At 38.5% G+C, this 12,108-nt stretch overlaps 1 protein-coding gene across 1 annotated transcript in view; it reads left to right on the top strand.

Annotated features, from left to right (window-relative positions):
• Positions 1-12,108, top strand: part of LOC128736854 (uncharacterized) — an 83,433-nt gene that overhangs the window by 34,034 nt on the left and 37,291 nt on the right. Inside the window, exons 5-9 of the mRNA XM_053831352.1 lie at positions 1,900-2,239; positions 2,434-2,487; positions 2,782-3,063; positions 3,273-3,401; positions 4,062-4,135. Of these exons, the coding sequence (XP_053687327.1) occupies positions 1,900-2,239; positions 2,434-2,487; positions 2,782-3,063; positions 3,273-3,401; positions 4,062-4,135 (879 nt within the window). The remainder of the gene's footprint in view (positions 1-1,899; positions 2,240-2,433; positions 2,488-2,781; positions 3,064-3,272; positions 3,402-4,061; positions 4,136-12,108) is intronic.

Below are 12,108 nucleotides of genomic sequence, written 5' to 3'. Positions count from 1 at the left end.
TGAATTGGAACAATAGGAAAGCCGACAAGTCATGGATAATTGGATGGCCTTACAATTGCTTAACCAATCAAAAAAAATATAATGCCGAGTATGAATGTTACTCAAATGTTGCTGTGTCTCAATAAAAGATATCTCAGTACGTTTACCGGTCTTATGACAGGACATTATCCGACCAAATATCATCTTCAATTTTGGTTTGTAAAAAATAATGTCTGAAGCTTCTGCAATACTGAGAGTGAAACCTCGGAACGACCTACTTTGCAATTGCGGTAGTACTAATAAGACGCAGATTGCAGTATCGCAAAAAGGGTCTATTAGAGCCTGGTTGGTGTCGTAGATCAGAGTAACTAGGTTTATAAGCCAGCCATCTTTCACGGCCCAGCTCCTTCAATGAACTTCTTTATCAAAGCAACGTATTTTGTAGAAAGAAAGTTATTATCAACCGGTTTTCCTAACACAGGAAAATCACTAAAGTGATTTTGGTAGAAATTGAGACTGACAATTTATTTTGTTAAAACATATAGTTTTCGAAAATTGCAAAATTTCAATGGCGCGTTGATTTTATTCAACGATCATCCCAATATGTACGATAAAATTTAATGCGCATATGCTACATACCGACAGAGATTGATGCAAATTTATTAAATATTCTACGGGATATTTTATTATGGTCACTATAAACCAAATCGATCAGAATCGATCAGGACAGTAAAACTTTAACTTTTCTGCTCACGGATGTATTTTCAAGTTGACAAAACTTGCGGGCTGTTTTATCTTTTTACCAGAGCGAAAAGCGAAAAGGTTTATTAAATAATGGCGGTGATACGATTACTAGAGCTTATAACCTGATCCTTAAAGAGGTTAAAAAAACCTTCTATTGAGTGGGCCACTTGGTCGAAAGACAGTTTTACAGCGGTCATCAGGAAGTTCTGGTGGAGCTCATAGTTTTACTAGCGATTTTTTTGGTCATAAAAACTACCCCAGGAACGCAATAAAACTTGAAATTGTTACTTGAGTTTTCAAAGCGCAAAAATGAAATAAAATCAAACGTTGTAGCGTGGTAGGATGCACCTTAACCACCCGGTGTGAGAGGTTGATGATCGCTCAGGTTAGTGGAGAGTGATGACTTCGTCGACACTTGAGCGTGAAGGGGACACAAGCCTTCGAATGTGAATCGAGCATTGCCACCAATTTTACTCAGCAACATTTTCGTTCCTATTACCCCTGCTTCCCAGAGGCCACCGTGGTGCGGTGTTCGTGCAGGAACGAACTTCCACTTAATTTCATTGTTGCAGAATAAGTCTACCCCTGTATCGTCTTGCTATCGTCGGCTTCGGTGGTGTTGGATATGGTCTCTCGCTTGTCTATAAAGAGTGACCTTCAGGATATCAAGTTGACCTCGAAACAATGTTTAAACAATAAAATCGATTGAAGAGAAGGGATGGTTTTGCACTTTTACAAAATCGTTCGTTCGCTTTCAGAATATCAACTTAGTCTGAAGTGACATCTGATTCCGTCTGCGTACTGAAGCGTATCATACTCATTCGGTCGAAAAACTTATAGGACATTATAAGTCGAATTTTAAAAAAGCTTTGCAATGCACTTAGAATATGCTGCGTAGACCCAAAATAGAGTTAGACAGAAGATACTGCTACCTTGCGCACGTCTCCATCCGTAGAAAGCAGAAGGAATCGTCACTTCTATTGCTGACCTATTATTTAGGCTAATTTATTTAATTTGTCGCGCAACTTACTGTTAGCATGACAAACAAACACCGTGCTATAAACAATTTAATAGTCATTACCAGTAATTTCTCTTGATCAAATGTTTGACCTAGGTACGTGACGAAAACGAACTTCATTCAATTTCTTTTTCAATTTATGCTTTCGATTTTTGCAGTTCAACATAATCTCCGGTTTTTGCCGGGCGACGAAAGAGTACTGCCCACCGGGACCGCCCGGTTTGCCGGGTATCCCGGGCCCGAAAGGAAATCGTGGTGACGTTGGTCTGCCCGGTCCCGCCGGCATTGACGGCCGGGAGGGCAAACCGGGCCCACGCGGTCCCAAAGGTGAAATCGGTTATCCAGGTAATCCCGGCCTGGACGGAAGGGACGGAGTCCCGGGTGAACCTGGCCTTGACGGTGTGCCCGGTCGAGCGGGTGCTGACGGTATTCCCGGCCGGGATGGCAAGGATGGAACCCCCGGCATCAATGGACAGAACGGTATAGATGGAAAGAATGGTAAGCAGCAGCAGCAGGACTATTTAAAACGGGGTCGCTTGTGGTGAAACTTTTGCCTTCGACGAAATGCGATGCGATTACGATTGGGCCGTTCGCAGCCCGGTCGGAGAGACCATTGTTCATATTGATGGGAAAAGTTTTGCCGGGTAAAATTCTTTGACGACGGTATAATGAGTGGTGATTTTTCACGACAGGTATTCCGGGACCGATGGGACCCGTCGGACCGCCGGGTGAGCAGGGAACAAGAGGTGAGTTGTTCAGTAGTTGGCGAAACTGTTTTAATTAAGTGTTATGCTAAAAGATGTGCTACCGAAAACTGCACTTGAAATCATTTTCGAAATAACATTAAACGTTAATAATGAGGCAATTCTGGTACCGCAAGTGTTTTAGCAAGCAATTTATCATTTTAATTCTATCTTGCACGGTGCGGATTTTGTTGTTTGAAAAGCTCATTCAATAAGAAAAAGTTAAAACAGAAAATCGTGACAGATTTGAAATTGCAACACTGCGAACGCTAATCCAATTGCATTCCATCATCGCAGGTCTGCACGGACCACGCGGTAAGCCGGGCCGGCCGGGGATTAACGGTACTCCCGGAACACCTGGAATCAACGCATGGAAGATTAAGGTCAACGATACGTTCTCCAACGAGTTGCTCGTACCACCAACGATCGCCGGTGCAGGGACACCGGAAGCGCTGCGACCGATTGTGGTGCAGGAAGGCACGCATCTGAGGCTACGCTGTGCTGCGACCGGGACGCCAAAGCCACATGTTGAGTGGCGTCGTGAGGATGGAAAAACGATATCCAATGGAGCATGGCAAGGTAATAGAACGGAAAACGCTCATCATTCTGTACTTTACCGATAGCTCGGGCAGAATCCATTGACTCTAAAATTGAATTTAAAAATTTCATTTTCCTTTGCCGTTGTTTAACGCTCGACTGCACATTCTGCTGCGGTGCTCACCTGCTATTGTTGGTTGGTTGGTTGGATGGTCTTCCTTAACTCGATCCAACGACGAGGTCACTTGCAGCGTCATCGATGGCCGGACACACTCTCAACATTACCAAAATCAATCGGGTGCACATGGGAGCTTATCAGTGTTTGGCAGACAACGGCATTCCACCCCCAGCAAACCAGACGTTCAACATCGAAGTTCATTGTAAGTTGCGAAACCGTTGCCTGAGAGCAGTAATTTCATCACTTATTTGCTCTTCTTTTGCCTTGCCTGGTTTTACGTTCGGTTTACTCGTTTCGTGCATAGTTTGCTGCCTGCTGTACTAACATCCATTTGGATTGAATTAGCTTAGATTCTCGTCCGTATTATGTGTGAAGTGAGTCGTGTTTTTCGATGAACTTTTCGCTGCCATTAAACTTTGATGTTGATATTATTTCCATTCCAGTAGCGAGTATTTCATTCCACGTACCACTGCTAAATTGATTCTTTTTTACACAGGATTTTAAATCACTTTCACATGCTTTGCCCATTTTCCCTCTACTCTAGCAGCAGGAAGTGAACAACCATTTCTGCACTCTTTAGCTTCCTTTTTTTATTGGTTTGGCACAAAGCAGTGCAATGCATTATTTTATGTGAGCTGACGATGCACTTTCTGGCTGCCGCTCTTTCGCCGGGGCCGGATTTTTAGTGCATATTTTACTGTTTCGGCATGTAGTGTCCATTTTGCAGGAAGCTGCCATTGTTATAATTAATGTTTGTGTTCCGTTGAATAATTTATTCGCCCGGAATGAACAGTGGTTGTAGCAATTAAATCCTAATTCGAGGTATTTTTTTTTTTCATTTGTTGTGATTTATTTTCTACAGTTCCGCCACTGGTACGGGTACGGAATCAAATGGTTTACGCTACAAATGGTTCGACGGCTACGTTCGAGTGTGAGGTTAGTATTCGACTATAGTATCAGAAATTTAATAATTTAAAAAATAAGAGCTCAAAATAGACCGGGAAACCCTAAAAACCTTTAACGACTGGGTTGTGCAACTTTTACAACCTGACTAAAGCAATAACGGAAAGGGTAGGATCATAGAACGACAATTTCCAAAAATACGCATAAAACTTTTCGACCTTTCTGTGTGGCATCCACCGAAAATCGAATTCCATAAATCATTGCGAAACTGACGAAAGATACGCTTGTTTATAGGATATTATTCTCAACGTTCAATTTAAGTTATCCCGTTTCTGCCTATTCTCTCTGCCCATCCTTTGTGGAAATTCACTTAGAATTCTATTTTACAGAATTCGATCAGCCCCAACCTGAGCATACAAAGTAGCAGTTTCTCTGCCCAAAGAATAAATTCAATCGGGTTTACCTCAACCTAGCCCTGCGGGTGCTCCTAGAGCTAAAGTGCTCGGCAGCAGTCATAAATCAAAATAAATGTGGATATCGCTTGATATTTCTATCAACACACACACACACACCGTTCGCGTTTCGAGAGGTGTGTTTGCTTCAAAAGGGTTGACCTCGTAATTCAGTCCCACCACCCACCGACCATCTTGGGCTAAACTAGGATCCTACTAGGTCAGCGACTGCTGCTGCAGCACTGATAAGAGCGTGCTGTACAGTCTATTGTTGTGCATTAAATTATATTTACGAGCGGAGAAATAATGTCGTTAAAGCAACTAACGAAGATGCGCCTTCGCTGAACGCTGTAAACAATCAACAAACGATGATTACCAGATGTCAAAAAGAATTCCTTGGCACACTAAGTACATTCAGCTACCGGAAGCTGACCTTCCGTTGGAGATGGACTTTGCCGCATAATAATTATAAGGCTACGGGGTTCTGCTGGCTTAAACAATTAGTCACGAACTGGTGAAGTACCTACTCGAAAGCTATGTGAAAATTTAATGCCTCACACTGAACTAATTTGCACGTCGGAAAAATTCAGGTGAAACTTCTATATCGGTATTAGGAGATCGTCGTCTTTGTCTTTAAAAATTCAGAACATTTGAACCACTGAACAGATATAACTGATTTTGATAACAAATGAAAGAAATTTTAATGAGCTGCTTAGGAAAAAGATTGGGTTGAAACTTTTGGTACAGAAGTTGCGTAACGTGAGTTTAAAAGTTATACTTTCTATTCTAACAATTAGATACATTCTAGGAAAAGAAGCTGTCACAGTAACGATTTCTGCAAAATTGCGAAAAACGTGCCATTCTTAAAGGGTCATAGAATTATATCTCAAAAGCTAAAAACTATACTGGTGAATAACCTAATCGTTGAAACCACATTGAAATAAAAAAATTAACATTTTAGATTTTGTATCTAAAATGTTGTAAAAAAATTCTCAGCATTCAAATTATTTTTATTTTATAAACTCAGCTACTTTACTCTCATTTGGTATTGAAATTATTAAAATCGGTTCAGTGGTTCCAGAGTTATGAATTGTTGAAAGAAAGAAAAATTGGCAAAACCCTAACTTAGAAGATGGAACTCTAAACGTCAAATAAAAAATACGGATCAAAAAATTTTTGAACAGGAATAAGAAAAGTTGCAAAAAAATCGAAGCTATAAACAAGAAAAAACAATAATTATCCATTGAGGTTTTTTTTTGGAATTTCCTGCCGCCGTGAAAAATCTTGTGAATTACTTTTCTAAATAATATTTTTTCTGAATTTCTGACAAAATTTGTCTACATTATCATGAAAAGAGTTCACAATATCCGTATTTTACGACGCTTTATATTCGAAATAAACGATCTCAAAAAATTGGAAAATTTCCCTTAAAATATTTCGATGATTGACATCAAATTCTGTGAGTATTGTTGTCATTCATAGGTCCATCGGACATTGATAGTGGTTTGATTAGTTTACTACAATTTTTAAACATAATCTGGATTCGATCCGGTAATCCCCATAAAGAAAATGAAACAAAGCTTTTTTCCTCATTAGAACTTCTGTCCTTCTCAGTGGTAACTCCACACTCGTCCATTTCAGACACCTCTTGTTTTAGCCAGATACTTTTACATTTCTTGGGTAGTTTTTCATTTCGACGTATGTATATGACAATGAGAGATTCTCTTTGGTATCCGCCTCTCTTCCGAATATTACGGCGACATAAATGCATTTTAAAGAAAATTTTCTCAACGATTAACTAACAAATTACGCCAGCTTGCGATTCATACAAAGCTGATGGGTGAAAGTGCATTTGCTTCGCCGTAATAGGCGGAAGAGAGAAGACATGAAGAGAATCTCTCATTATCACTTGCATCGAAATGAAAAAGTACCCGAGATTTGTTATCAATTAGGAAATTTGCATAATGCAGAGGACCCCCATTCTGCTAGTCCCCTTGTAGTGATTTTCTTATGTTGAGGAACATGTATGCCAAATTTGATGAAGAGTAGTTCAGGCATTTCGGAGTTCACGGTTTTTGTAAGTACTGATCTTTGGTGGAACTTTGGTGGAAAACGGCCCAGGCGTTCCCGAGTTATAGCGGAACATGTATTCATACAGGGATAAGACAATTTATAATTTCAAAAAGTTGTTTTATATCGAAATTGCAGAACAGAACAATGATTAAAAAATACAAAAAATTCATAAAAATGACAAAAAAAATAAAAAAGGACACGCAAAAGAGACCCCCCCCCTACCAAAATGGTACAAATACAAGAGCCGGTTACGAAGTTTGCCGATAAAAAAAGGATCAAGCCTTAGGCTTTACTTTTTTGTGCCCAAGGCTTAGCTTTTTGTATTAAATATATGCGATATAAAAATGATACACAAATGACTAGAAGAAATGATAAAATATTATACACTCAAGTCGCTTTTTACGCGCAGGATACGTCCCGCGTAAATCAAAACCGCGTAAATTACGAAACCCACGTAAATTCCGAAAACCGCGTAAAAAACAAAACAAAATTTCGCGTAAAAAAAAACTTTGTGGATTTCAACACTACGCGAAAAAATAGACGTTTTGAGCACATCCGCGTAAATTCCGAAAACCGCGTAAATTCCGAAAACCGCGCAAAAAAAAACCGCGTAAATTCCGAAAACCGCGTAAAAAACCGCGTTAAAAGCGACTTCAGTGTACAAGTATAATACAAACAATAGCATAAAAATGATTCAAAAATGACTTAAAATGCTGCAATATAATAAGCATATGATACAAAATTAACACAGAATAAAAAAAATAAATGATAAAACTCTATCTATCTATCTATCTATATATAAAAGTGAGCGTGAGTATGTTTGTATGTTTATATGTTTGTATGTTCCACCATAACTCCAGAACGCCTTGACCGATCTCCATCAAACTTGGCACACATGTTCCTTGATATAAGAGAATCAGAACTGGGGGGTTGATAAAAGAGGGGGGTTCATAACGGAGGGGGGGAAATGCTCCGAAATGCCTGGACCGTTATTCATCAAACTTGGCACACATGTTCCTTGACATAAGAGAACCAGCACTGGGGGGTCAACAAAAAGGGGAGGGGAGGTTCCATAATAGGTGGGGGAGGGTCTCTAATAGGGAGGGGGGTAGGCCATAACTCCGAAACGCCTTGACCGTTTTTCATCAAACTTGGTACACATGTATTTGCTTATTTAAATCACCGTGACACTAATATTATTAGAACTTGTTGATTCTTTTCGGTGAAAATCAAAAACTGTTGATTTGGTGTGACGTTTCTGCCTACTGTTTTTTTTCGGCCATCATCAGACGTAATAACGCGTCAATTCTTCATCATCATTATTCACAACCAATTAATTGGTTGGGCATCATCATCATTCACAACCAATTAATTAGTGGATGATGATACAGAATTGACGCCCATATGACTGTAACAATTTATCCGTACAATAGAAAAAATCAGAATACGAAACACTAAACTGCAATGCTCGCAGCTGTAGATTTGTCAAGTGTAATTATGCACCAAATCAAAGTGACTTGTATAAAAAGTGTTCGATCATTAGTGCTAATTGTTGTTGGCCGACTCTGTTTGAGTGACAGGGCCAATCATTCAAACAGTCCGAAAGAGGAACAAGCGTTGTATTTTTGCATCATAAGCATTTCGTTTACAATAACCGATGTACAAGGCTCCCCGAATAAGATCGGGTACTCAGCTAGTCTATATATATAAAAGTGGTTGTATGTTTGTATCCACGTTAACTCCGTTACCGTCTTAACCGTTTTCCACCAAACTTGGCACACATGTTCCTTGATATAAGAGAGTCAGCACTGGGGAGTTAACAAGAAGGGGAGAGGGGCCACTAACAGAGAGGGAAGCCATAACGTCGAAACGCTTGGACGGTTTTTCAGCAAACTTGGTACATGTATTCCTTAACATAAAAAAATCAAAGCGGAAGGGATTGACAAAAAGGGGGGTGGGTTCATAACAGAGGGGAAGCTCATAACTCCGACATGCCTGGACGGTTTATAGGGATGACCGAAAAGAAGACAGATTTGCAAGTGGCTAGGGGACAACACGAGGGGGGAGCTGACAAAGTGTAGACACATTCAAATGAAGAAAAAGGATGAAGAAGCGACAGAGAGACAAACGAGCCCCAAGTAACATCGGACAATCAGCTAGTGTCACAAAAATTGAATATAAAAATTATACAAAAAATACAAATGAGATAAAAAATACAAAAGTGCTACAGCAACAACCAAAACAGATACAAAAATGGTAACAAAAAAGCACAAAACTAACACAAAAGACCAATCTATCTGTAATCAATCACATCATGATGCAAATTTATATAAAAATAATAAAATAAAAAATCGATTCGAAAATAATACTAAAAAGACACAAAAAGGTACTAAATTAATACAACAAAATATAAGTATAAAAACTAAATTAAAACAACCCAAAAGATATAAACGTAATAAAATCACGAAACAGAAAAATTACACGACTGACAAGCAGGTATAAAAACACAAAAATGATTTTAAAGATTGTACAAAAATTAATACACAATAGCATAAAACAAGGACACAAATAACGCAAAAATTACGTGAAAACGGAAAAAACAAAAATTACAAAAGTATAACTAATGACAAAAAAAATTCAAAGATGACACAAAAAACAGCAGGTAGGACATGGCCCAAGTTAGGCATTAAATTAATTTTTTAAATGTCAGTTTTGCCGATTGGAAAGACGAAGGGAATGGTCGAGTCTCAGAAGAGAAATAGCGTGAAAGGGAAAGAGCGAAAAAATTAGGTAAGGAAGGGTCATTGAAGCAACGCTTGTTTGTATCCGCGGATCAAAACAGCTTTAATCGAAGCCAATTATAACCGGATACAAACCAATTCCTGATTCAAGGCAATTCATGCAGGCCCTAGGAGTCGCAGATATTGGTGAACCTTTAAAATATTTAAAAAGTAGAACTCGTACATTCCTTATGCTTCGTATAACAAAGAAAAAATGAGGTAAAAACAATATAACAACAGCACAGAAATAACAGATAAAATTATCACAAACAGATATGCAGCGAATGAAAAATGATTAATAGATGATATAAATAATTAGTCCAAAATAGCATAAAAATAACACAGAACTAGCACGAAATCGAAGGAAAAACTGATATAAAAATAACACAAATCACAAAGTGCTACAAAGGATAAAAAGGTACAAAAACGATGCGAAAATAATTTCAAAATAACACAAAAATTAAACAAAATCCATATAAAATGACAAAAATAATACAAATATAACGCAAAAATGATATAAAATCAGTGGAGAGGTCTCAATTCACTATTGAAAAAATTCCTTCCAGAAACCCTCACGTGCCAAATTTGGTTCCGTTTGCAAAAATTTGTGCTTCATTTGTTTGGGAGCCCCCTTCTTAGAGGAGGGAGGGGTCTCTGACCATCATAAGATCCTTCTGCGGCCCCAAAAACCCCTGCATACAAATTTTCACGCCGATCGGCTCAATAATTTTCGAGTCTATAAGGTATATGCAGACAGACAGACAGAAATTCATTTTTATATATAAGATAGATAAAAGTAAAAAACCAGCATTACATACAGATACATACAAGAGCAAAATAATATAAAAACAATATCAAACTGTGTTATAATGGTATATTTTGTTATTGAATAGATATGGATATATATTGATAACACATTTTGTTATTGAGTAGATACTTAAAACAGTGGTTGTAAGATGAGTTTAAAAACTGATTTTGTTATCATATCTTATTTTGGGCTTAAAATGACATTCGATATATTTCATACAATTTTTTTATTGATTAAAGAGATTTTAGATTATAAATCTATACCTATAAAGAAGGATTTCTGTCTGTCTGTCTGTCTGTCTGTCTGTCCGTATGTTCCTTATAGAATCGAAAACAACTGAACCAATCGGCATGAAAATATGCATGTAGAGGTTTTTTGGGGCCAGGAAAGGTTTTAGTGATGGTTAGAAACCCCTCCCCCCACTAAGAGGGGGGGCTCCCATACAAATGAAACACAAATTTCTGCATAACTCGACAACTAATCAAGCAAATAAAACAAAATTTGGCATGTGGGTGTTTTCGGTGACAAGAATTTATTCTATGGTAAATTGAGACCCCTCCCCTCTTTATAAGGGGAATTATAACTCCTCTCCTCTTTAAAAGGGGGGGATTCCATACAAATTTCCTCATAACTCGAGAACTGATCAAGCAAATGGAACCAAATTTGGCATGTGAAGGTTTTCGAGGGCAAGAATATTTTCTATAGTAAATTAGGACCCCTCCCCACTTTAAGAGGGGGGGCTCCTGTACCAAAGAAACACAATTTTCCTCATAACTCGAGAAGTAATTAAGCAAATGGAACCAAATTTGGCATGTGGGTGTTTTTGGAGACAAAATTTTTTTCTATGATGAATTGGGACCCCTCCCCGTTTTAGGAGGGGGGGATCCTATACACATGAAATACAAATTTCCTCATAACTGAAGAACTAATCAAGCAAATGGAACAAAATTTGGCATGTGAAAGTTTTCGAGGGCAAGAATATTTTCTATGGTAAATAAGGACCCCTCTCCACTTTAAGAGGGGGGGCTCCTATACAAACGAAATACAAATTTCCTCATAACTCGAGAACTAATCAAGCAAATGGAACAAAATTTGGCACGTGGGTGTTTTTGGAGACAAAATTTTTTTCTATGATGAATTGGAACCCCTCCCCACTTTAGGAAGGGGGCTCCTATACAAATGAAATGCAAATTTCCTCATAACTCGAGAATTAATCAAGCAAATGGAACCAAATTTGGCATGTGAAAGTTTTCTAGGGCATGAATATTTTTTATGGTGAATTAGAACTCCTCCCCACTTTAAGAGGGGGGGCTCCTATACAAACGAAATACAAATTTCCTCATAACTCGAGAACTAATCAAGCAAATGGAACCAAATTTGACACGTGGGTGTTTTTGGAGACAAAAATTTTTTTCTATGATGAACTGGGACCCCTCCTCACTTTAGGAGGGGGGCTCCTATACAAATGAAATACAAATTTCCTCATAACTCGAGAGCTAATCAAGCAAATGAAACCAAATTTGGCATGTGAAAGTTTTCGAAGGCAAGAATATTTTTTATGGTGAATTAGGACCCCTCCCAACTTTAAGAGGGGGGGCTCCTATACAAACGAAATACAAATTTCCTCATAACTCGAGAACTAATCAAGCAAATGGAACCAAATTTAGCACGTGGGTGTTTTTGGAGACAAAAATTTTTTCTATGATGAATTGGGACCCCTACCCACTTTAGGAGGGGGGGGCTCCTATACAAATGAAATTCAAATTTCCTCATAACTCGAGAACTATTCAAGCAAATAGAACCAAATTTGGCATGTGGAGGTTTCTGGAGGCAAAAATATTTTCTATGGTGAATTAAGACCCCTCCCAACTTTAAGAGGGGGTGCTTCTACAC

This window comes from Sabethes cyaneus, chromosome 2 (assembly GCF_943734655.1).
Source record: "Sabethes cyaneus chromosome 2, idSabCyanKW18_F2, whole genome shotgun sequence".
NCBI classification, from domain to species: Eukaryota; Metazoa; Arthropoda; class Insecta; order Diptera; family Culicidae; genus Sabethes; species Sabethes cyaneus.
This window is presented reverse-complemented; position numbering and strand designations above follow the sequence as displayed.